A 27,421-nucleotide genomic window follows, 5' to 3' on the forward strand; every position below is an offset into this window, starting at 1 on the left:
TCGCTGTCTCCGCATTGCGTTAGGCTGTATGAACTCGACTCATACAATGAGTTTGGAGGTACTCACGGGAGTACTTTATCAGATCGCATCGCGGAATTATCGTTCAGATTCCTCATTCGGTGTGAGGTTTTAAATCCATTGGTAATTGAAAATTTTGAGAAGCTAATCGAACGAAACTTCCAATCAAAATTTATGACACTGTACTACTGGTACATGAGCCAGGAGATTGGCCCTTCTTCGAATGTTCCCAATCGTGGTTGCTTCTTAGACTCCTCCAGTTCTTCTGTAGTTTTTAATCTGACCATGAGAGAAGAGATCCATGGAATTCCAGATCCTCTCCGAATGTGTATACCACCAATTTTTACAAGTAAATACAGCCATGTCAGTTGCGTCAAAAAGTTTTTCACTGACGGGTAAAAAAAAATGAATCCACTGGATTTGGTGTCTTCAACGAATTGCATAGCACAGCTCGAAAACTTCAAAATCCTTGTTCCGTATATGTTGCAGAATTAGCAGCTATACGCTACGCATTAGAGCGAATTGCCTCTCTTCCCTCTGATCAATACTTCATTTTTACGGATAGTCTCAGCTCAATAGAGGCTATACGTTCAATGAGGCCGGTACAGCACTCACCGTATTTCCTGAGCGAAATACGATTCATATTGAGTGCTCTATCGAATCACGTTTACACTATCGCTTTGGTAAGGGTCCCTTCACATTTCTCGATCCCGGGTAATGAGAGAGCGGACTCACTTACCAAGGTAGGCGCTATGGAAGGTGATATATACGAGCGTCAAATCGCCTTTAATGATTTTTTTTTCAATTTCTCGTCAGCAGGTCTTTTTCAGTTGGCAACGAAAATGGGATGAAGGAGATTTGGGTAGGTGGTTACATTCCATTCTCCCGCAGGTTTCGAAAAGACCTTGGTTCAAGGGGTTGGACCTTAGCCGAGACTTTATTAAGGTAATGTGTCGGCTAATGTCCAACCACTACTCATTAAACGTGCATTCCTATCGAGTAAGGCTCGCAGACAGCAATCGATGCGGTTGTGGGGCAGGCTACCAGGACATCAATCACGTTGTCTGGAACTGTCCCGAATACGGTATACGGTAATACGGTCCGTTATATATGCACCCCTCCGGGCCCGAGGGAAATCAGAAAATTAGGACATTAGAGATGTGTTGGGAAAGATTATAGACCAACATTTGAAAAGGGCGTAACAGCCAAAATTTATTCCTTCTGATTCTTCGTGTACATATATAGCTATATTTATGGAAGAAGAATCAGAAAGAATAAATTTTGGCTGTTACACCCTTTTCAAATGTTGGTCTAGGATTGATCTTGACTACATGGTCCTTGTTCACAATTTTTTGAAGCACATCAACGTCATTGTTTAGTTCCCTCTCCCCCCATTCGTAGGGCCATGTCCACCTTGTTTTCTCCCATTCCGCTCGGTAGAAACGTTTTGCTTGTATCATTACAGTTTGTCCCTGTTCTGCACCACACCAATCATCATGGAAAGACTGCATCAACGTTACCTACGGACACCAATATAATCCCAAGGCCTCATCCCATCCAATTATTATTTTTTGTATGTACTCCTTACCCTCTTAAGCAAAAGATTAAATTGTAATGAAATTTCAATTGACTTTCGGCTCCGTTATGCCTTCGAGCGCTTTAGCTTTCAAATAAACGGTAATTAAAAAAAAAAAATTAGTTCACTTCAACAAAAGTGAACTAAATAATATTATGTCCCATGTCCGGACAACATTGCCACAGGCCTGGGGGAAATTTCGAACATCCCACTAAGTGCCGTAAGGACCAAAAGAAGAGTCATGGAACCAAACATTGCCACATGGATGCTATATGCATGATTTATGGTGGAACCTCTCACGCGAAGGATGCCTATCCTGTGTGAGAAAATTCCAATAAATTTAAATGTGCCAATTGTGGGGATAATCACAAATCCAATTTCTGGGGGTGCCCTTCACGCAAAAACATATTGAATTCCCGTGCAAAATTGATTACGCGTTAAGCATAACAAGCGAGTAAAAGTAGGCACCGTGGTAGAATAAGTTAATGTACCTTGATAGTACCTACGTCTAGTATAAATAGTGTAAGCTACGTTCAGCTTCTTAAAGTCGAGTCAAGTACGGTACGAGACACTGAAGACGGCCTCGTGGCTCATTCGCCTCCTCCACGTACCGTCCGCCATCTGCACCCAACCATAGATGGTACGCAGCACATCCTTTCGAAAACTCCAAGTGCGCGTTGGTCCTCCACGAGCATCGTCCAGGTCTCGTATCCGTAGAGATCTACCGGTCTAATAAGGTTTTTGTAGATAATCAGTTTGGTACGGCGGCGAACTCTATTCGATCGGAGCGTTTTGCGGAGTCCAAAGTACGTACGATTTCCTGCCATGATGCGTCTCCGAATTTCTCTGCTGGTATCGTTATCGGCGGTCACCAGTGAGCCCAAGTACACGAATTCGTCAACCACCTCGATTTCGTCACCACCGATAGAAACTCGTGGTGGGTGGCTTACATTGATCTCTATAATGTACTTCGTCTTCGACGTGTTGATGACTAGTCCAATCCGTTTAGCTTCGCTTTTCAGTCTGATGTAGGCTTCCTCCAACCTCTCAAAGTTATGTGCCATGATATCAATGTCGTCGGCGAAACCAAATAACTGGACGGACTTCGTGAAAATCGTACCTCTCGTGTCAATCCCTGCCCTTCGTATTACTCCCTCCAAAGCGATGTTGAATAGCAGACACGAAAGACCATCGCCTTGCCGTAACCCTCTACGGGTTTCGAAGGGACTCGAGAATGCCCCTGAAACTCGAAATACGCACTTCACCCGATGAATAGATTATGTGTGGGCACGTTGTATTCGCGGCATTTCTGTAGTACGAAACCCGAACACCTGGTCCGTGGTGGAGCGTTCACCCATAAAACCCGCCTGGTACTACCCCACGAACTCCCTTGAAATTGGTGCTAGTCGACGGCATAAAATTTGGGAGAGTACCTTGTACCTTGTTCAGCAATGTGATTGCGCGGTAGTTGCTACAATCCAGCTTATCGCCCTTTTTGTAGATGGGACACACGACACCTTCCATCCACTCCTGCAGCAAAACTTCCTCCTCTCAAATCTTGGTAATGACCCAGTGCAGCGCTCTATCTCCTCCTGGATATTCTGGAGATACGGAGCCGGTAAAATTATGTCCTGCGCGCGTTCTCCCAGGTCCATCACCATACCGCCATCTTTGTCTGCCACATCGCCATTCAGGTGTTCTTTGTAGTGCTGCTGCCACCTTTGGATCACCTCACGCTCGTTCGTAAGAAGGCTCCCGTTTATGTCCATACACATATCAGGCTGTGGCACGTGGCCCTTACGTTAACGGTTTAACTTCTCATAGAACTTTCGTGTGTTATTAGCGCGGTACCGTTGCTCCGTCTCTTCACGGTCTCGATCTTCATGCTGGCGCTTTTTCCTCCGGAAAATCGAGTTTTGTCTGTTCCGCGCCTGTTTATATCGTGCCTCGTTCGCCTTCGTGCGGTGTTGCAGCAATCTCGCCCATGCTGCATTCTTCTCTTCTACTAACTGCTCACATTCGCCGTCATACCAGTCGTTTCTCTGATCCGGGGGCACCGTGCCAAGTGCAGCGGTTGCGGTGCTACCAATGGCGGATCGAATATCTCTCCAGCCATCTTCAAGAGACGCTGCGCTTAGCTGCTCTTCCCTTGGAAGTGCCACTTCCAGCTGCTGCGCGTATTCTTGGGCTAGGCTACCGTCTTGTAGCCGCCCAATGTTAAGCCGCGGCGTCCGACTTCGACGCGTGTTGTACACCGTCGAGAGTTTTGAGCGCAGGCATACTGCAACGAGGTAGGATTCAATATTCGCACAGCGATAGGTGCGGACGTTCGTGATGTCGGAGAAGAATTTACCGTCGATTAGAACGTGGTCGATTTGGTTTTCCGTTTCTTGGTTAGGTGATCTCCATGTGGCCTTGTGGATATTTTTACGGGGAAAGAAGGTGCTTCGAACTACCATTCCGCGGGAGGCTGCGTTTGGTTTTTTTACACAAGGTTTGTTTACAACATAAGTTACGCCCAATTCGCAAATTGGTCCTGACTTATGTAAACGTTTTTTAATCCTGATTATCATCAAACGACAATTTCATTTGTTTTTCAGAGAAACAAACTGACTCGAGTTTGGATTTTTTCATCAAATGTAACAACTATGCGTAGAACGGCAGTTCAAGTCTTGAACACTGTCTGTATATTTTCGGCTGGTTCGGACGAGTTTTCAAGCTCGAAGGACGACATAGGCTGTTTGAGTCTTACTTGAAGCATTTGTAACCCGTTTGGAATGCCGAGGAAGTCGTGTTCCTCATAATTTCGCCAGCAGACTTGTGAAATGTGGAAGGAGAAAGATCGTACCGTCAATGCTTCCTTATCCTTGTCTATTAAACTGGCCCAGCCTTATATGGGGGAAATAGTTCTCGAACTCTACCCCCAGGATTGTGCCTTTGGGTGAGAAAATCAATCTCTGAAAACTTCAGTTCAATCGGTTATTGTATAAGCTGGCGCATTTGATTTGAAGTTTGTATGGTGGTTTCAGATAAAATGTATAGGAAAATACACCTACGACACTCATTCATTCATCAAATAGGTTCGGTTTGCCCGATTGAGCTCAAACTGCAACGAAAGGGCCATGCACAAAGTACATCACGCTTTTAGAGGGAAGAGGGAGATGCCATCCACAAAGTAAGTGACGCTTTTAGGAGGGAGAGGAGTTTCAAGAAGCGTGACGACCTTTACAAAAAATTTAGAGAATTAATACAAAAAGCGTGACGAAGGAGGGAGGGGGTTGGAAATTGCCATTTTTTACGTGACGTACTTCATGGATCTTCCCAAAGACATATGTCATATGTTAAAGATCAATTCCAAAGAACATTATACGATGATTGAATGAACTTTTATATAGATTTCGTATGAACTATTAGGAGTTGAGTTATGCACTTTGGCATTCATTGATTGTCATGAAAAACGTGCGCATGTCAACAGATTGAAAGTCTTTCGGTTAGGGCGCGAACAAGTATGAAGCGATTGTGAATCTTCTTGCCTAACGTCCTGGTTGTGGACGGTTTGGTTTATGGAAACCACCGTTCAAAAAAGGCAAAAAGATCCTGGCAACGATCTCCCCACGTGCTGTTCTGTTTTATATAGAACTGAATGTAAAACAGAACAGCACATGGGGAGATCGTTGCCTGGATCTTTTTGGCTTATCTGGGTCGAGCTATTTTCAATGCTTTTCCATCAGTTGATTTTCAATTATCTTTCGATTATCTACTCCATCATACTTTGTTGAAAGTTTCAAACTTTGGCAAAGAATGTTCCGAAGAAAGGTTAAATTCCATAAAATTTCCAGAGGAAAATCTAATATTTTTCAAGGAAATTTTATTAATTTAAGAGAACTTCCCTTAGGAATTTCGGAGAATTTTTCTAAAAATTCCAAAAAAATGAGGGAAACCGCCAAATGTTGAACAGCTAATTTTGTCGCCTATTGTCGAACTCCCATAAAAAATGCACGCGCTTTCAACAATAGGCGAAGAAATTAGTTGTTCAACCTTTGGCAATTTACCCTACCGAAGAATTTTTGGAGCATTTTCCGAGGATAGTTCGAAAAAATGGAAGAAAGTTTCGAAGAATTTTCCTAAGAAAATGTGTAGATTAGATTAGCACACATCTCTAGCCCACTAGTATTTTATTCATTTCTTTATGATAGGACATAGGATGAATATTGTTTTCAAACCTTTTCAGTAATTTTAAATCAAATATGCTTAAAACTGATAACACTGCCAATTAACTTTCCAAATCCTAGGGGAGGCTATTTTTTTTTCTAGGGAGGGTTAACCCCACTCCCTCCCCATAAATTTTCATCATTGTCACTTTTTTCAGATGTCGCATTGATTTCTCGAAAAAATCACAACAAATCGAAGAACAATTAGGTTGCATCAGGTGTAAAAATTTAGATAATCCGAGAACTTACTGAATTGTATTTACATAAAAAGCGACCAAGGGTAATTAGACAACATAAATCGACGAAATAACTAAATTTTGTATGGCTATAATCCTCGCTAATTGTTGATTGCACGTGCACTCTTCATGAGTGTTCAGCGAGTTAGGCGAAAATGTTCAATATTTGACGGCATAAAAACGACATGGGCAAAGGAAGTTTATTTCATATTAACATGGGTCGTCGATTAAAAAAGCACGTAGTAATTTGTGATGTACCCCTCGAATCACACTCATAGTTAATTACGTTGAATTGTTGAACTGTTTATAAATACATCTCGAAACAGGCGCTACTCTGCAACCACTGTGTGTCAAACAATTAGCACCATCAAGCACTTTAGCGCTTGTTTCTTTTGGGGTGTGCGGTCGTGAATTCGTGATAATGTTTTGAGATTTGACGCGACAGCAGCGGAAAGGATTTCGTAATGATATATTGGTAATTCTTGAGTAATTAAAGCTAATCTAAGCGGACGTCGGTATGGGCATGAAATGAACGAGGAAGTCGACATCAGAATTAAGAGTTCAACATATATATTTATCTTCACTGTATCTTCTTCTTCTTCAATGGCTCTACATTCCAACTGGAACAACTGCCTGCTTTTCAACTTAGTATTCTATTAGCATTTCCTCAGTTATTAATTAAAAGCTTTTCTATGCCATTGTATGAGGATGTATCTTGTGTGGCAAGTACAATGGATACACTATGCCCAGGGTGTCGAGAAAGATTCCAACCCGAAAACATCCTAGACCAGACCAAGAATCGAACTCGCCATCTCCGGATTAGCAATTCTACGCCTTTGCTTGCAAGGCTACTGGAGAGAGACCCCCTTCAATGAATACACATCCCAAATCGGAACGTTGTCATCAACCAAATTCAAATTATTTCATCAGTTCCAAACTTATTATTTCGAATTCTTCGTGGATCTTAGTTATCTAATTTCATATACCTTAATTGTGATCGTTCTATATCTTGAACCTTTAAAAAAGTGGTTGTGTTCAACAAAAATTACCAAATGTTTTGAGCTGTATTCAAATCAGTAACAATGTCGTTCTCTTCTCTTTCCCTTGCAACAGGTGAAAAAGCGCCAGCAGCGAGTTTCGATGATCCTGGACAGCAAACACATCTCCTACACGATCGTCGACATCACCGAGCCCGGCCAGGAAGCGGAAAAGGACTTTATGCAGAAAAACTCAGAGCACAACGGAGCGACGATCAGTGACCAAAACCCGCGCCATCCGCTGCCCCCGCAGATGTTCAACGATGCGGAGTACTGCGGGGACTACGACGACTTCGACCTGGCAAACGAGGTGGACAACCTGGAAGTGTTCCTCAAGATCGAAGCCCCGAAACCGGCCAGCGAGGTGAGCGAAGCACAGCAAAAGAATGGCACTGGAGATGCCGAACAGGACCAGGTGACAGCGGCGACGGCGGAGGCGTCCGCGGAAGACGACGATAACAAAGAAAATAAGACTGAAGAGGGAGCGAACGAGGTTTGAGTTGTTTGCACTCACACAAAAAGCGTGTACGGTTTAGTTGTTTCTTTTGAGTTAGAATATTTGGCGTATTACAATATGGGACATTTTTTGCTTGTTGACCATTTAACAACAACGATGAAGGTTCACTCACTCGCGTGGCTTAAGATTGCTCTCCTTGGATGGTTAAAAAAATGAAACCGTTCACGCCCCGTCGCCGCAAAAGACAGTAATTTTGTTATTAATGCCTATAAATTAGAGAGTTGCATTTTCGGTGTTGCTGTTCCACTCGATTTATTTGCAATCATTAACGTTTAAAATGATTAAGGTTTGAGAAATAAATGAAACAATAACAATAGTTTCAAAGGCATGTATTTTTTTTGTAGTGAACTTATGCTTATCCGATCGATTAAACCAATTAATAAGGATTGCTGCACATGTGGAATCGAGACGCCTAATTTATGTTTAACATACAAATATATCAACGGTAACGCACTAACACGAGTTGTACGAGCTATGATGATGACGCAATGTTCTCCTGAAAATATAATTTTCGAGCGTTGTTTGTTGAAGGGGAACCGATAAGATAAACATAATAACAGGTTGTTTTCATTTGCAAAGAGATTGCCGCTTATTGTTAGGCACTTAGTAGGGCGATGTCGATATCTGAGTCGCAGTTGGTTCAAAGCAAATTGATAGAGCTACGTAACCAGCTTCAGAATATCACGAAAGGTTTTATACATCTATGCGATACATCCGTTCTGTTTGATAATGCAAAACGTTATTTTGAAAAGAAAAGAGATTATTTTATCCGGATATAAACAACCGGGAATACATATTTGAAGAATTTATTAGTTTGAGTTTTTACACATAGTTTTGATTGAGATTTTAAGGTGATACAAGAATTGCTCTAGATGTCGAGAATCTTATTGAAAATTTGAAACATTTATCCATTCTTCCAACTGCTCGATCTTCTTTTTGCAACACTATTTTCCTACTAACAGAAAACAATGTCCTGGGTATTTAAATAAAGAAGTGATTGATTAGGGTATACTCAAATTATGCGCTTCCAAGATAATTTTGGGTTTACTTCCATCTCTTTTAAAAGTTCAATAATTTCAAAATTTGTACGTTTCCAGCATACTTATATTGAAACGGTGACAAAATAATACAAATGTTGGGTTCTCCTTTGATTTTTAATCGTATAGGAGTCACCTTTACATTGGCCAGTTATTCTGAGGATAGAGTAGACTAACATTGGATAAATCCGGTCTTGAATCAGTCCAACATTGATGATGTTTTTGTCTCAACTTTGTTCGGTTAGGTTGTGATTATTCTGCAAACATGAGCGAGTATATTGTGAAACTTAAGGTTAATTAAGCAGCTCTACTTTACTTGCTGGCTACAAACATGTTTCTCAATAATAGTAATGTTGGTCATTTTAAGTCGTTAGCAGAATCAGAATTAGGACAAGACGTGGTGCACTAACATAGTTGTTTTCAAAGCCTATCATTTTTTTTATCAAGTGTAGCCCATCAATTAGGGGAACGGTTCGCCACTTCATCTCATAGCTCCTATTTCCATCCCATCAAAAACAAAGCAAAGGAAAGGAATTGTGTTTGTTTATTATTTTTGTGATTTTTTTCAGCAGTGAGCACGCATGTTGACAAAAAGAACCGACGAATTTGATGCCGTATTTCTTTGTTTAGCGATGAGATGGATATATGTACAGTGAGATTGAGATCGGAACAGTTCCCCTATAAAGGCTAACGCCACCAGGATCGTTTGCGTCTGTTATCAAAAAACTTATTTTTACTATTTTTTTTTAACTCACTTCAATATTTATACAATCAATCTGATATCAGATCCGTCTTCCTTTTTAATTGTTCCTTGAGCAGTGTTTTCCTAATCTACTTTGAAAGCCGTAAGGTCTTTCTACAACATAACTGATATTAAGTTATTATCCACAAGAAGGTGTTGTAAAATTAGATTCGAAAGTAAATGCTTACTTCCAATAATTTTCAATAAAATAACGTTATAATCAATCAAACTCTTCCAGCACATCAATTAAACTATTTCAGTTAGTATTACTTTACCACTATCATTTTTTAGGGAAACGATTGCAACTTAACATTTACATCACAAAATTTTACTCTGTTTTATTGGTTTTGAGAATATATTATAAGTGGCGTACATAAAAAAACTAGATGGATTATCCTAAATTCTTACAATATAGTATTTAATAGAAAAAAGCAACGGCTACGGATAAAATCAGAAAAGTAAATGAAATCAAAACCGTAGAAATTTGTGCTTTTGAAAAAAACAACCAATCTTTCATATAAACTTGAAATTAAGAAATTTGCATAGATTTTAAGCCGTATTTACATAGAAAATAATGAGTAATCTCTTTGCTGGATAAAGGACGAAAATAAAAGTGCGGCGGCGAGAGTTCGTTGTCAGTACGGAAAACCTTAATTGTACGCTTTGTGCTTTCGAGTGTTCATTAACCCGATAAACTTCCCTTTGACAGAGCTAACATTATGATAAGTCGCTAAATGGATGTCGTATTTTTGCCCTTTTTCGTAGAATAGATTTACTTAATTTTCATTTGATTTTCATTTCATATCTACACGATTGCGTCGTGCACATTATCTTAAACGATTGGCATTCACAAACTCAATTCCCATAAACTGAATACTCTCACAAATTGGCACCCACATCGCCATAATCAAGCACACCAACACTACAACACCTGAACAGAAGACTAACGATGAAACCATAGCTAACGAAGAGCTAGATGATGTTGGAAAACAGCAGGATAGCGAAACTGGCGTTGATGCAGAGAAGACGCGAGAAACGGAGGATAACCATAACTCGGATCTCTCGGTTACGGCGGAAGAGACTGCTGATACTAGTTGCAGCGATCAAGCAGTACCCGTTGACAAAAACGAAGAAGAAGACGAGGGAGACTCCCGAGAGATAAACAAAGAAGTTATGATGGTTGATGAGGAGCTACCAGTTCAGAAATTTGATGAATCCGTGCTATCGCAACCAATCGAAGAGATTGAACAGGTCGAGATTACTCCTGAAGTTGAAAAATTCGGAGAAGAGAATGATCCTTCTCACCAAGAAATTTCACAAGAAGGTACTTGTGATGATCAAGAACAGACTGACAATCAAATAACAAAACAAACAAATAACGAAAATGAACAAATGCCAACAGCAATAAGTACTGGTTCTAGAGAGAGGTCTGAAGAGCCGATGATTATTGACGAAGACATTAGAAAGTCGGAGGAAGTGAATAATGAAATCATGCATAACATCAAAGAAGATACGGTGGTCAAACCAGAAGAGGAAATCATTGAAACTGAACAGCCATCATACGAAGGTGAAGAAGCGTCGAAAGATGAAGCAACAGAACCACAAGTGAAAGTGGAAAGCGCCAAAGATCCTCCACCGGAGAACGACGAAATTGAAAACAATACACCAGAGTTTGAAGTTGGTGACGACGAAGAGGAAGAGGAAGACGATAGTGACAGCGACGAGCCTGTATCGGTGATGGAGGTAACCAAAGAAACTAAAGAAGATGAAACGGAATCGCAAGCAGTTGTCCCTCTAGCAGGGGATGATACGGATTACGAAACAATCGCTGCAAAGGTTTGATCTTATCATGTGGTGGTTAACGTTGGTTAACGCTCTCTACAACCTCTCGGCAATTGATGTACTCTGTGTAGCACGAATTGTGTCGCATGCTAATTTTATCGATTCTCTATAGAACCAAGGCGCATTTCAACAACAAACTCGCATTTGTTTTATTTTAATGTTTAAAGGGAGAACTACTTTTCAGCCATATGAAATCAATAACAATGTTAAAAAACTCGATGTGCATATGCACAGCATATGAAAGAATCAGTTCGAAAAATGTATTGGAGGTAACGACAGGCTAGACAGGTGCTTTCACTACTGAGCTACGAAAGACCTCCGTCGTCCTCCACAATCAATTCTCCGAACTCTTCCCTACGTTACACATGCAAATCGAGACTGAATTTCTAGAACAAATCATCTCTGAGGGTAAATGATATATTATGGACATGTGCATAGTTTGGATTAGTCTGAGCTTCTACGATCATTACTAGTACACCCTGTTTTTTTTACACGGTTTGATTTTGGTCGTTTAAGACCTACAGCGTCAATGAAGCAATGAGTTAATCCTACGAAAAAATTCACAAAAAAATCAAAGAAAATTCAGGGGGTATTTAAAAAGCTGTGAAACATCAGGTTAACCGAGAAATTAATGAAATCCAAACCGCGTAAAAAAAACCTGGGTGTAATTAACCCTTAAAAGGCCGGGACGACAGTCACCTCCTTCAAAGTGCTCGTTCTCAGTAAAGCGTTGACCAAATTTCATGACCCCGGACTTTTCTCAAAAGGGATTAGTAGAGCTTTCTTTTGACATAGGTGCCGCCCCGCTAGACCCCTCCCCGCGTTCATGAGTATCGAAAATGTCTGTGTTTTTTCCTTATTTTTGCTATGATGGCCAAATTTCAAAAAAATAAAGTAGATACATGAAATATATCAAGTAGAAGTGATTTTGAACGTTTCCAAGTTATCTGATTACTGGAATTACCGATATTGAAAGCCATATCCCTGATCTAAAATGTATGGTTATATTTCTTAAAATCTGATCACGAAATAAACCAGACAGGAGGTAAAAATATCACAAAAAACTGTAGACATATGTGTAATCAATTTTATGTATTGAAGATACTATTTTGGAACATTCCAGTTCATCCAAAATATCCGTGAGTTCAGGTCTTGAATTCTACCATAGAAGCGAAAGGTAATGTGCACATAAAAATACTCAGAGTACATCCTACTCAGTTCAAACATATCAAATGACTCATGGGAAACTTTTCTGCGTGTCCCATAGTGACATTCTAGAATGCGCGAAATGTTCTGAAGTTCGGCTCGTAAGACCTACGGTACAACGGCCTCGAAAATGTTTTCGGCAGCTATCAAAAACCTTCCCAACAGATCCTTGGATACCTGCCAAGAAACGTTATACCGATCTTTCTGCACTTCAATACACTGCAGGTCATCCAAACCGTTCTTGAGTTCAGGTCGTCAGATCTACAATCAAGTAGAAGCGCAATGCTGGTTTCAAATCAAGCTCAGGTCATCCTGCCCAGTTCAAAGAAATCAAATGAGTTATGGGAAAATTAGCTGCGTGCCCCAGAATGCCATTCTAGAATGCGCGAAATGTTCTGAAGTTCGGCTCGTAAGACCTACGTTACAACGGCCTCGAAAATGTTTTCGGCAGCTATCAAAAACTTTCCCAACAGATCCTTGGATACCTGCCAAGAAACGTTATACCGATCTTTCTGCATTTCAATATACTGGAGGCCATCCAAAACGTTCTTGAGTTCAGGTCGTCAGATCTACATTCAAGTAGAAGCGCAATGGTTGTTTCAAATCAAGCTAAGGTCATCCTGCACAGTTCAAAGAAATCAAATGACTTATTGAAATATTTTCTGCATGCCCCAGAATGACATTCTAGAATGCGCGGAATGTTCTGAAGTTCAGCTCGTAAGACCTACGCTACAATAACCTCGAAAATGCTTTCGGCAGTTATTAAAACCCTTCCCAACAGATCCTTGGATACATGCCAAGAAACGTTATACCGATCTTTCTGCACTTCAGTACACTACAGGTCATCCAAAACGTTCTTGAGTTCAGGTCGTCAGATCTACAATCAAGTAGAAGCGCAATGCTTGTTTCAAATCAAGCTCAGGTTATCCTGCCCAGTTCAAAGAAATCAAATGAGTTATGGGAAATTTTGCTGCGTGCCCCAGAATGCCATTCTAGAATGCGTGAAATGTTCTGAAGTTCGGCTCGTAAGACCTACGTTACAACGGCCTCGAAAATGTTTTCGGCAGCTATCAAAAACCTTCCCAACAGATCCTACCTACCAAGAAACGTTATACCGATCTTTCTGCATTTCAATATGCTGGAGGCCATCCAAAACCTTCTTGTGGTTAGGTCGTCAGATCTACATTCAAGTAGAAGCGCAATAGTTGTGTCAAATCAAGATAAGGTCATCCTGCACAGTTCAAAGAAATCAAATGACTTATCGAAATATTTTCTGCGTGCCCCAGAATGACATTCTATTATTTTTATTTAATCAGACTAAGGCCGAAGTGGCCTGTGCGGTATATAAGAGTCTTCTCCATTCGGCTCGGTCCATGGCTACACGTCGCCAACCACGCAGTCTACGGAGGGTCCGCAAGTCATCTTCCACCTGATCGATCCACCTTGCCCGCTGCGCACCTCGCCTTCTTGTGCCCGTCGGATCGTTGTCGAGAACCATTTTCACCGGGTTACTGTCCGACATTCTGGCTACGTGCCCGGCCCATCGCAGTCGTCCGATTTTCGCGGTGTGAACGATGGATGGTTCTCCCAACAGCTGATGCAATTCGTGGTTCATTCGCCTCCTCCACGTACCGTCCGCCATCTGCACCCCACCATAGATGGTACGCAGCACTTTCCTTTCGAAAACTCAGTGCGCGTTGGTCCTCCACGAGCATCGTCCAGGTCTCGTGTCCGTAGAGGACTACCGGTCTAATTAGCGTTTTGTAGATTGTCAGTTTGGTACGGCGGCGAACTCTATTCGATCGGAGCGTCTTGCGGAGTCAAAGTACGTACGATTTCCAGCCACTATGCGTCTCCGAATTTCTCTGCTGGTGTCATTTTCGGCAGTCACCAGTGAGCCCAAGTACACAAATTCTTCTACCACCTCGATTTCGTCACCACCGATGCAAACTCGCGGTGGGTGGCTCACATTGTCTTCTCTTGAACCTCTTCCTATCATGTACTTCGTCTTCGACGTGTTGATGACTAGTCCGATCCGCTTAGCTTCCCTCTTCAGTCTGATGTAGGCTTCCTCCATCTTCTCAAAGTTACGTGCCATAATATCTATGTCGTCGGCGAAACCAAATAGCTGGACGGACTTATTGAAAATTGTACCACTCGTGTTAATCCCTGCTCTTCGTATTACTTCCAAAGCGATGTTGAATAGCAAACACGAAAGACCATCACCTTGCCGTAACCCTCTGCGGGTTTCGAAGGGACTCGAGAATGCCCCTGAAACTCGAACTACGCACATCACCCGATCCATCGTCGCTTTGATCAACCGTGTCAGTTTATCCGGAAAACCGTGTTCGTGCATTAGCTGCCATAGCTGGTCCCGATCGATTGTATCATATGCGGCTTTGAAGTCGATGAATAGATGATGTGTGGGCACGTTGTATTCGCGGCATTTCTGCAGTACTTGGCGAATGGCGAACACCTGGTCCGTGGTGGAGCGTTCGCCCATAAAACCCGCCTGGTACTGCCCCACGAACTCCCTTGCAGTTGGTGCTAGTCGACGGCATAAAATTTGGGAGAGTACCTTGTAGGCGGCGTTCAGCAATGTGATTGCGCGGTAGTTGCTACAATCCAGCTTATCGCCCTTTTGTAGATGGGACACACGACACCTTCCATCCACTCCTGCGGCAAAACTTCCTCCTCCCAAATCTTGGTAATGACCCAGTGCAGCGCTCTAGCCAGTGCCTCACCACCGTGTTTAAAAAGCTCTCCTGGTAGTTGGTCAACCCCAGGGGCTTTGTTGTTCTTCAGCCGGCCAATCTCCTCCTGGATTTCCTGGAGATCCGGAGCCAGTAGAATTATGTCCTGCGCGCGTTCTCCCAGGTCCATCACCATACCGCCATCTTCGTCTGCCACATCGCCATTCAGGTGTTCTTCGTAGTGCTGCCGCCACCTTTGGATCACCTCACGCTCGTTCGTAAGAAGGTTCCCGTTTATGTCCTTACACATATCAGGCTGTGGCACGTGGCCCTTACGTGAACGGTTTAACTTCTCATAGAACTTTCGTGTGTTATTAGCGCGGTACAGTTGCTCCGTTTCTTCACGGTCTCGATCTTCCTGCTGGCGCTTTTTCCTCCGGAAAATCGAGTTTTGTCTGTTCCGCGCCTGTTTATATCGTGCCTCGTTCGCCCTCGTGCGGTGTTGCAGCAATCTCGCCCATGCTGCATTCTTCTCTTCCACTAACTGCTCACATTCGCCGTCATACCAGTCGTTTCTCTGATCCGGGGCACCGTGCCAAGTGCAGCGGTTGCGGTGCTACCAATGGCGGATCGAATATCTCTCCAGCCATCTTCAAGAGACGCTGCGCCTAGCTGCTCTTCCGTTGGAAGTGCCACTTCCAGCTGCTGCGCGTATTCTTGGGCTAGTCTACCATCTTGTAGCCGCCCAATGTTAAGCCGCGGCGTCCGACTTCGACGCGTGTTGTACACCGTCGAGAGTTTTGAGCGCAGGCATACTGCAACGAGGTAGTGGTCGGATTCAATATTCGCACTGCGGTAAGTGCGGACGTTCGTGATGTCGGAGAAGAATTTACCGTCAATTAGAACGTGGTCGATTTGGTTTTCCGTTTCTTGGTTAGGTGATCTCCATGTGGCCTTGTGGATGTTTTTGCGGAGAAAGAAGGTGCTTCGGACTACCATTCCGCGGGAGGCTGCGAAGTTTATGCATCGTTGGCCGTTGTCATTCGATACGGTGTGCAGACTATCCGGTCCGATGACCGGTCTATACATGTGCGTTCATGTCACCGATGACGATTTTAACGTCCCGCAGTGGGCATCCATCGTATGTCTGCTCCAGCTGTGCGTAGAACGCTTCTTTCTCGTCGTCGGGTCTCCCTTCGTGTGGGCAGTGCACGTTGATGATGCTATAGTTGAAGAAACGGCCTTTAATCCTCAGCTTGCACATCCTTGCGTTGATTGGCTGCCACCCAATCACGCGTTGGCGCATCTTACCCAGCACTATGAAGCCGGTTCCCAGCTCGTTGGTGGTGCCACAGCTTTGGTAGAAGGTAGCCGCTCGATGCCCGCTTTTCCACACTTTCTGTCCTGTCCAGCAAATCTCCTGCAGCGCCACGACGTCGAAGTTGCGGGGATGTAATTCATCGTAGATCATCCTGTCGCAACCTGCGAAACCTAGCGACTTGCAATTCCATGTTCCAAGCTTCCAATCGTGATCCTGTATTCGTCGCCTAGGTCTTTGCCGATTATATCGAGTCGCATTATCTCTTATATTGTTCGTAATGATTGGTTTTCTAGGCGGCTTATTGGGCCAGCGCAAACCTCCTGTCTCGTCGGAGGGCCGTCGTGTCAGGGCTGTTTAGCGTCCCACCTAACACCAGGACTTGGGCTTGTGCGCTTTGAGCGGCACACGGTCGCTTTGGTGGGGCCTACTTGCGGATACATGCAGCTTTTTATAGAGGTTTAACAGGGCCCACTGTCAAACCCCACCACATCCTAGGCAAGCCCCACAACTCGCAGATGGCCTGGGGAGGGATCGTCAAGCCCTTGGACATAGTCCCTGCTGCCCGCGAGACATTCTAGGATGCGCGAAATGTTCTGAAGTTCAGCTCGTAAGCCCTACGCTACAATTACCTCGAAAATGTTTTCGGCAGTTATCAAAACCCTTCCCAACAGATCCTTGGATACATGCCAAGAAACGTTATACCGATCTTTCTGCACTTCTGCACGTACACTGCAGGTCATCCAAATCGTTCTTGAGTTCAGGTCGTCAGATCTACAATCAAGTAGAAGCGCAATGGTTGTTTCAAATCAAGCTCAGGTCATCCTGCCCAGTTAAAAAAATTAAATGCGTTATGGGAAATTTTGCTGCGTGCCCCGGAATGCCATGCTAGAATGAGCGAAATGTTCTGAAGTTCAGCTCGTAAGACCTACGCAACAACGGCCTCGAAAATGTTTTCGGCAGGTATCAAAACCTTTTCCAACAACTCCTTGGATACCTTTCTGCACTTCAGTACACTGCAGGTGATCCAAAATGTTCTTGAGTTCAGGTCGTCAGATCTACAATCAAGTAGAAGCGCAATGCTTGTTTCAAATCAAGCTCAAGTCAACCGGCACAGTTCAAAGAAATCAAATGACTTATTGGAAATTTTGCTGCGTGCCTCATAATCACATTCTAGAATGCGCGAAATGTTCTGAAGTTCGGCTCGTAAGACCTACGCTACAACGGCCTCGAAAATGTTTGAGGCAGCTGTCAAAAACCTTCCCAACAGAACCTTGGATACATGACAAGAAATGTTATACTGCTCATTCTGCATTTCAATACACTGAAGGACATCCAAAACCTTCTTGTGGTTAGGTCGTCAGATCTACAATCAAGTAAAAGCGCAATGCTTGTTTCAAATTTAGCTCAGGTCGTCCTACTCAGTTCAAAGAAATCAAATGAATTATTAGAAATTCTTTTGATAGCTGCCGAAAACATTTTCGAGGTCGTTGTAGCGTAGGTCTTACGAGCTGAATTTCAGAACATTTCGCGCAATCTAGAATGCCATTATGGGGGCACTCAGCAAAATTTTCAATAGGTTATTTTATTTATTCAGACTAAGGCCGAAGTGGCCTGTGCGGTATATAAGAGTCTTCTCCATTCGGCTCGGTTCATGGCTACACGTCGCCAACCACGCAGTCGACGGAGGGTCCGCAAGTCCTCTTCCACCTGATCCATCCACCTTGCCCGCTGCGCACCTCGCCTCTTGTGCCCGTCGGATCGTTGTCGAGAACCACTTTCACCGGGTTACTGTCCGACATTCTGGCTACGTGCCCGGCCCACCGCAGTCGTCCGATTTTCGCTGTGTGAAGGATGGATGGTTCTCCCAGCAGCTCACGCAACTCGTGGTTCATTCGCCTCCTCCACGTACCGTCCGCTATCTGCACCCCACCATAGATGGTACGCAGCACTTTCCTTTCAAAAACTCCAAGTGCACGTTGGTCCTCCACGAGCATCGTCCAGGTCTCGTGTCCGTAGAGGACTACCGGTCTAATGAGCGTTTTGTAGATTGTCAGTTTGGTACGGCGGCGAACTCTATTCGATCGAAGCGTCTTGCGGAGTCCAAATTACGTACGATTTCTAGCCACTATGCGTCTTCGAATTACTCTGCTGGTATCATTTTCGGCAGTCACCAGTGATCCCAAGTACACAAATTCTTCTACCACCTCGATTTCGTCACCACCGATGCAAACTCGCGATGGGTGGCTCACATTGTCTTCTCTTGAACCTCTTCCTATAATGTACTTTGTCTTCGACGTGTTGATGACTAGTCCGATCCGCTTGACTTTTTTATTCAGTCTGATGTAGGCTTCCTCCATCTTCTTGTACCATATGCGGCTTTGAAGTCGATGAATAGATGATGTGCGGGCACGTTGTATTCGCGGCATTTCTGCAGTACTTGACGAATGGCGAACACCTGGTCCGTGGTGGAGCGTTCCCCCATAAAACCCGCCTGGTACTGCCCCACGAACTCCCTTGTAATTGGTGCTAGTCGACGGCATAACATTTGGGAGAGTACCTTGTAGGCGGCGTTCAGCAATGTGATTGCGCAGTAGTTGCTTCAATCCAGCTTATCGCCCTTTTTGTAGATGGGCCACACGACACCTTCCATCCACTCCTGCGGCAGAACTTCATCCTCCCAAATGACCCAGTGCAGCGCTCTAGCCAGTGCCTCACCACCGTGTTAAAATAGCTCTCTTGGTAGTTGGTCAACCCAAGGGGCTTTGTTGTTCTTCAGCCGGCCAATCTTCTCCTGGATTTCCTGGAGATCCGGAGCCGGTAAAATTATGGCCTGCGCGTGTTCTCCCAGGTCCATCACCAAACCGCCATCTTCGTCTGCCACATCGCCATTCAGGTGTTCTTCGTAGTGCTGCCGCCACCTTTGGATCACCTCACGCTCTTTCGTAAGAAGGTTCCCGTTTATGTCCTTACACATATCAGGCTGTGGCACGAGGCCCTTACGTGAACGGTTTAACTTCTCATAGAACTTTCGTGTGTTATTGGCGCGGTACAGTTGCTCCGTCTCTTCACGGTATCGATCTTCGGTATCGATTACATTCGCAGTCATACCAGTCGTTTCTCTGATCCGGGGGCACCGTGCCAAGTGCAGTGGTTGCGATGTTACTAATGGCGGATCGAATATATCTCCAGCCATCTTCAAGAGATGCTGCGCCTAGCTGCTCTTCCGTTGGGAGTGACACTTCCAGCAGTTGCGCATATTCTTGGGCTAGTCTACCTTCTTGTAGCCGCCCAATGTTAAGCCGCGGCGTCCGACTTCGACGTGTGTTGTACACCGTCGAGAGTTTTGAGCGCAGGCATACTGCAACGAGGTAGTGGTCGGATTCAATATTCGCACTGCGGTAAGTGCGGACTTTCGTGATGTCGGAGAAGAATTTACCGTCGATTAGAACGTGGTCGATTTGGTTTTCCGTTTCTTGGTTAGGTGATCTCCATGTAGCCTTGTGGATATTTTTGCGGGGAAAGAAGGTGCTTCGGACTACCATTCCGCGGGAGGCTGCGAAGTTTATGCATCGTTGGCCGTTGTCATTCCATACGGTGTACAGACTATCCGGTCCGATGACCGGTCTATACATTTCCTCCCTTCCTACCTGTGCGTTCATGTCACCGATGACGATTTTGACTTTTTGTTTTCAATTTTCAATAGGTAAGTCATTTGATTTCTTTGAACTGTGCAGGATGACCTTAGCTTGATTTGAAACAGCCATTGCGCTTCTACTTGAATGTAGATCTGACGACCTGAACTCAAGAACGTTTTGGATGGCCTCCAGTATATTGAAATACAGAAAGATCGGTATAACGTTTCTTGGCAGGTATCCAAGGATCTGTTGGGAAGGTTTCTGATAGCTGACGAAAACATTTTGAAGGCCGTTGTAGTGTAGGTCTTACGAGCCGAACTTCAGAACATTTCGCGCATTCTAGAATGTCATTATGAGGCACGCAGCAAAATTTCCATTAAGTCATTTGATTTCTTTGAACTGTGCCGGATGACTTGAGCTTGATTTGAAACAACCATTGCGCTTCTACTTGATTGTAGATCTGACGACCTGAACTCAAGAACATTTTGGATGACCTGCAGTGTACTGAAATGCAGAAAGATCGGTATAACGTTTCTTGGCAGGTATCCAAGGATCTGTTGGGAAGGTTTTTGATAGCTACCGAAAACATTTTCAAGGCCGTTGTAGCGCAGGTCTTACGAGCCGAACTTCAGAACATTTCGCGCATTCTAGAATGGCACTATGGGACACGCAGAAAAGTTTCCCATGAGTCATTTGATATCTTTGAACTGGGTAGGATGTACAGTCGGGATTCGCTGGTTGGGATCTTAATACTTGGGTCACTTTTTAGTTGGGCCTCCGCTGGTTGGGCCATGGTCCAACTAAAAAGCAACCGTACGTCAAAATTCAATGTAAACACGGAAAACGGGATTGGGCGTCACTGGACATCATTTGTGATGTTCAAGTCGAAATACACGTGTTCAAATGGCTGTCAGTTGGCCCAACTAAAAAACCGAATTCGTTAGTTGGGCCGAGATCGTGGCCCAACCAGCGAATCGCGACTGTACTCTGAGTATTCTTATGTGCACATTACCTTTTGCTTCTATGGTAGAATTCAAGACCTGAACTCACGGATATTTTGGATGAACTGGAATGTTCCAAAATAGTATCTTCAATACATAAAATTGATTACACATATGTCTACAGTTTTTTGTGATATTTCCTGTCTGGTTTATTTCGAGATCAGATTTTAAGAAATATGACCATACATTTTAGATCAGGGATATGGCTTTCAATATCGGTAATTCCAGTAATCAGATAACTTGGAATTGTTCAAAATCACTTCTAATTGATATATTTCATGTATCTACTTTATTTTATGACACCAGAACTTTATTGCACTTGATTACTGAAGAAATTTGGCCATCATAGCAAAAAATAAGGAAAAAACACAGACATTTTCGATACTCATGAACGCGGGGAGGGGTCTAGCGGGGCGGCACCTATGTCAAAAGAAAGCTCTACTAATCCCCTTTGAGAAAAGCCCGGGGTCATGAAATTTGGTCAACGCTTTACTGAGAACGAGCACTTTGAAGGAGGTGACTGTCGTCCCGGCCTTTTAAGGGTTAACCTAAAATGTGATTTTTTTTCATCAAAGCGGACATTGCTGTATTATAGCACAAACGAAAGTCTTGAGGCTCTAAAGCAAAAGTTTGACTGTAATCGACATATCAATAGATTCTAATCCTTTTACAAAAAAGAAGTGACCAAAATTAATTTGTGCTTTCATGCATCATATATTTACTCGTCACCTCACCGCAGTAAATGGATGGACCAGTAATGGTCTGTTTTTAATAATATCGATCCAATTTCGCTAAGATTATGTGAATTTACAATGTTATGAAAACTCATATGTGAATATGTACGTTATGTGGAAGATATTGATTTGAAAAATGTATTGGAGGTAACCACTTTCCCTTCGATGGGACTCGAACCCATGACCCTACAGTACGCTAGACTGGTGCTTTAACCAACTAAGCTACGAAGGACCTCCATCGGCCTTCGCAACCTAGCGGCTACTGAACGAGCTCGAGATTCCCAAATTGGACGCATAGTCAAATCACTCGCAATCCATTTATCAAGCCAATACTTCCACATGTGTATTGTACACGTCCACATTAGAGGAGCGTGAGTATTTAGAATGTCTGGCGGCTATACATTCTTCATCAGCAACAGTACTGATCAAGTGAGGTTGTGTAAGCTATTTGCCAGTCGGTCGTCAAGCTCAGACCCGACCGCATTGCGTAGGCAAGAGCACGCAACTCAAGTTCAGTTCAATCAAAGGTAATTGCCTATTTCCGGGGATTAAACCACCCGACTTGGACGTTAATTTACAATGTTATGAAAACTCATATGTGAATATGTACGTTATGTGGAAGATATTGATTTGAAAAATGTATTGGAGGTAACCACTTTCCCTTCGATGGGACTCGAACCCATGACCCTACAGTACGCTAGACTGGTGCTTTAACCAACTAAGCTACGAAGGACCTCCATCGGCCTTCGCAACCTAGCGGCTACTGAACGAGCTCGAGATTCCCAAATTGGCAAATAGCTTACACAACCTCACTTGATCAGTACCGTTGCTGATGAAGAATGTGTATAGCCGCCAGACATTCTAAATACTCACGCTCCTCTAATGTGGACGTGTACAATACACATGTGGAAGTATTGGCTTGATAAATGGATTGCGAGTGATTTGACTATGCGTCCAATTTGGGAATCTCGAGCTCGTTCAGTAGCCGCTAGGTTGCGAAGGCCGATGGAGGTCCTTCGTAGCTTAGTTGGTTAAAGCACCAGTCTAGCGTACTGTAGGGGTCATGGGTTCGAGTCCCATCGAAGGGAAGTGGTTACCGGCAATACATTTTTCAAATCGTTATCTTCCACATAACGTACATATTCACATATGAGTTTTCATAACATTGTAAATTAACGTCCAAGTCAGGTGGTTTAATCCCGGAAATAGGCAATTACCTTTGATTGAACTGAACTTGAGTTGCGTGCTCTTGCCTACGCAATGCGGTCGGGTCTGAGCTTGACGACCGACTGGCAAATAGCTTACACAACCTCACTTGATCAGTACCGTTGCTGATGAAGAATGTGTATAGCCGCCAGACATTCTAAATACTCACGCTCCTCTAATGTGGACGTGTACAATACACATGTGGAAGTATTGGCTTGATAAATGGATTGCGAGTGATTTGACTATGCGTCCAATTTGGGAATCTCGAGCTCGTTCAGTAGCCGCTAGGTTGCGAAGGCCGATGGAGGTCCTTCGTAGCTTAGTTAGTTAAAGCACCAGTCTAGCGTACTGTAGGGTCATGGGTTCGAGTCCCATCGAAGGGAAAGTGGTTACCTCAATACATTTTTCAAATCAATATCTTCCACATAACGTACATATTCACATATGAGTTTTCATAACATTGTAAATTAACGTCCAAGTCGGGTGGTTTAATCCCCGGAAATAGGCAATTACCTTTGATTGAACTGAACTTGAGTTGCGTGCTCTTGCCTACGCAATGCGGTCAGGTCTGAGCTTGACGACCGACTGGCAAATAGCTTACACAACCTCACTTGATCAGTACCGTTGCTGATGAAGAATGTGTATAGCCGCCAGACATTCTAAATACTCACGCTCCTCTAATGTGGACGTGTACAATACACATGTGGAAGTATTGGCTTGATAAATGGATTGCGAGTGATTTGACTATGCGTCCAATTTGGGAATCTCAAGCTCGTTCAGTAGCCGCTAGGTTGCGAAGGCCGATGGAGGTCCTTCGTAGCTTAGTTGGTTAAAGCACCAGTCTAGCGTACTGTAGGGGTCATGGGTTCGAGTCCCATCGAAGGGAAAGTGGTTACCTCCAATACATTTTTCAAATCAATATCTTCCACATAACGTACATATTCACATATGAGTTTTCATAACATTGTAAATTAACGTCCAAGTCGGGTGGTTTAATCCCCGGAAATAGGCAATTACCTTTGATTGAACTGAAGATTACGTGACAAATTATTTTTTGCTTTATAAATTATATCAGTTAAGTAGATTAATAAATTCAATTGTCTATTCAGATTACTCTATGTATGATTATGAATATCATGATAAAGAATAACTTGATACCACTTCACTTCAAGAGATGATCCTTGGGTTGAAAATCTCTTTAATAAAGATATGAAAAAAAGTATGTCACGGTTTACACAGTAGTAAAACTTGTTTAAAAAATAATTGGTCAATTGGAACACAAAGCCAACAATAGGTTATATATTTGAATGAACTTTGTGGTTTTGAATTGTCTTATTCTCCTCAATCTCAATATATTTTCTAGTTCTGTGCTTGTCCAATATACATCATTTACCCTATCAATACTCATTAAGTGATAATATGGCTTTATCGTTAATAGTTGTCTCTTTACTGTTATTATTTTTATCATGTTTTCTTTTGTTCAGATGTTTCTTTCTCTTCTGGTAATTTTTTTGTTCGACTAAATGACAGATAACTCGCTGAAAGTATCATCATTAACGTTTGCATTAAAAAAAAATTCGGATGGTGATAAAAAAAACAGTGGTCGCGACTTCCGCTTCCTGACATGTATGTTCATGTTCGCCAGGTACTTTTTCACTGTTTGGCCGGTTGCACCGACCTCCCGGCCAAGCACATGCAGTGATGTAGCCACTTTTTCCTCGGTCTTCCTCTCCAGCTTCCTTTGGAGTTTCTTGTCGCTCAGGAAATCGGCCGTCCAGAATCGGGCTTTCTTCCGATGCTCTGATTGTTGTCTAATAGTGCCAAAACGTTGTAAATGCCGGATCGGGCGTATTAGGCGTCCACAAAGTGCCGCACGATGTCCGTTTTCGACACGGCGGAGTTCCGTTCCTCGAACGCGCACTATTCTGAACGGAGTTGCTTCACTGGGTTTTTGCCTTCGCGGTTGGAGTACGACTGATAGAGCTGTCAAATTTTGTCTGTTTACTCATGGGTTACTATGATTGATACTGAATGGGTAGTTTCGTCAGTGCGGGTGCAGGTAAACCCATGCAAAATCGGCAATTTTTGTTCATTTTTTTAATGCAAACGTTATCATGTGATTCAAGCCTTGCTCTAATAAGTTTGTTGGCTTCCAATACTGTTTTCCTATGCTTATGCCTACAAAACTTTAGCTACTTCTACGAGCAGAGTGGCATGATGTGAACAAGGTAAGAATTGTCAAATGTTTTCATACAATTTGTCCGAGCAAACTCGAATGAGAAAAGTTGATATCGACATCACGTCATTCTACTCGGTTAATATGCAAAACATGTGAATGTAATGTACATAATTTACAATCTTCCGTAAATCAACACTGAAATTTAGTCAGTCATAATTACGTATAATATTCAAACCGTTTCAAAGGAAATTTCAAGTGATATTCACCATGACGACGACGATGTGGCCGAGCAGAGGGAACTCCTGGAGACGGTAGATGCAATGGGAGAACGAGAGGACGCCGATGAGAACGTTGACCAGCAGACCACCGAGGAGGACGTGGAAATTGCTGATGAGGTACCATTAACCGCCCAGAACTGCTAGTGCTTGCTTAAGATAACTTCGTTTAAGGAGATGTTTCTGATAACATTTTGCAAGTTCAACTTTTCTCGCAATTGATTTAGATTTTTATTTATGAAACTTTACATCTATGCTAGACTGCTAAAGAATGCATGAACTTGTGCATATATATTAATTTTCTGTTTGAAATCTTTTAGGATGATGTTTCCGGAAAACTAGGGGACACCGACGAACATATGTCAGTGGAACAAGAACAGGAGGAATAAAACTTTTCCAATAAAATGACGTCATCCAAAATCTCGTATCGGTTCAATCTCCATTTTTCTAAGATAATGGGTAATAAACTGTTCAAGAAATCTAGTTTGACCATCATTAACTTTATTTGACGAATAAATATATTAATACATAACTAATTTCGCATTCAGATCCTCTCATCACCATTAGGTCAATACCTTATAAGAAAAACATAGATTAAGTGGAGCATTGATAAGACCTAATTAAAATAAAGTTTTTCAATAGAAAAGGTTCTAGTTCTACGTTTTATGAGACCCTCTCTGGTTGGCTAATGGAATAAATGATGTACAAGCTTCGAAAAAAAGCGAACGAAGCGGCTGACTCACCACTCTACATATTTAGGTTTTAAATGCTGAAACGATAATTTTCGTAAATCTGTCAATTTTTTTACAACGTAGGGAACTGGCCAAACACAAATTGAATTATTTTATTCTGGTGTATCCCGATAATAGGTTATCGTTCAAGACTGGGGTCTAAGCGACACAAAAGCTACTGAAGTAAGCGAAACAAGAACAAAACTTTGGATGTTAGGGCAATTTGTGATGGTGTTGTAAGAGGATGAACTAAGATAATAAAACATCACTGACAATCAACCAAGCGTAGAACAAAGAAGTTTTCTTTATCTGTGCACTGAAAGTTACCTCAATTCCGTAGGCGCATGTTTTCTTCTTGTACCTTTCGAATTAGTCGAATCACTTCCGAGAATCATTTCTTATCATTTTACCTAGCTCTTATCTGCCTTGATTCGCATAACTGTCCCATGTCGGATATGAACGATTTTGATTTTTTGTTAGAAATAAGGTACCCCGGGGCAAGTGGGACCTAAAAAACGCTAGTTCAGCCAAATCATTAACGCATACTTAGAAAACAGGCTATTTCAGGACATTAACCACGGATACATCATTATATGCTTCCGTTGTTGAAGTGTAGACGTGTTGCCATTTATTCAGTTACAAAAATATTGGTAGTGACATAAAAAAAACCTGTGGGACCAACTTACCCCTTCAAACGGGGCAAGTGGGACCTATTCTGCTTTATACTGTCGATCGAAACGAATTTGAAGAATGTAGAAATAGTGTTCATGTAATTTCTGAGGCGTAGTATTTCAGATCATGGATGGAGGTTTATTGCTTGTTACACTTTTGTTTTTGCAAAAAGAAAGGGATCACAATGCTAGCAGATATTGATAGATAATTGACTTTCCATTAGCTTACTTTCTTACCAATTGTGTTAGATGGAAGAGATGAGCAAAAATCTTTGTTCACTTTTCGAATGAATGTTTCTCTGTTTAGAACACAAATTATTACCTAAATTAGAACTTCAAAAGAAACGTTTTTATTCAGGCGATGCGCAGTGTACTAAATTTGTAATAGAACGCCCATTTGTTTGTCTTAACTTCTTCTTCTTCTTCTTATTGGCATTACATCCCCACACTGGGACAGAGCCCCCTCGCAGCTTAGTGTTCATTAAGCACTTCCACAGTTATTAACTGCGAGGTTTCTAAGCCAAGTTACCATTTTTGCATTCGTATATCATGA

General features: G+C 42.8%; 1 protein-coding gene across 3 annotated transcripts in view; it reads left to right on the top strand.

Annotated features, from left to right (window-relative positions):
• Positions 1-26,321, top strand: part of LOC134218466 (uncharacterized) — a 40,166-nt gene extending 13,845 nt beyond the window's left edge. For 2 of the 3 annotated variants that reach the window (XM_062697479.1, XM_062697478.1), the window contains exons 3-6: positions 7,155-7,571; positions 10,287-11,210; positions 25,437-25,586; positions 25,787-26,321. In XM_062697479.1, coding sequence (XP_062553463.1) covers positions 7,155-7,571; positions 10,287-11,210; positions 25,437-25,586; positions 25,787-25,855 — 1,560 coding nt within the window. In that variant the 3' untranslated portion in view covers positions 25,856-26,321. The remainder of the gene's footprint in view (positions 1-7,154; positions 7,572-10,286; positions 11,211-25,436; positions 25,587-25,786) is intronic. The other variant, XM_062697480.1, reaches the window with a different exon arrangement.
• Positions 26,322-27,421: the final 1,100 nt, after the last annotated feature.

Source organism: Armigeres subalbatus, chromosome 2 (assembly GCF_024139115.2).
Source record: "Armigeres subalbatus isolate Guangzhou_Male chromosome 2, GZ_Asu_2, whole genome shotgun sequence".
Taxonomy (NCBI): domain Eukaryota; kingdom Metazoa; phylum Arthropoda; class Insecta; order Diptera; family Culicidae; genus Armigeres; species Armigeres subalbatus.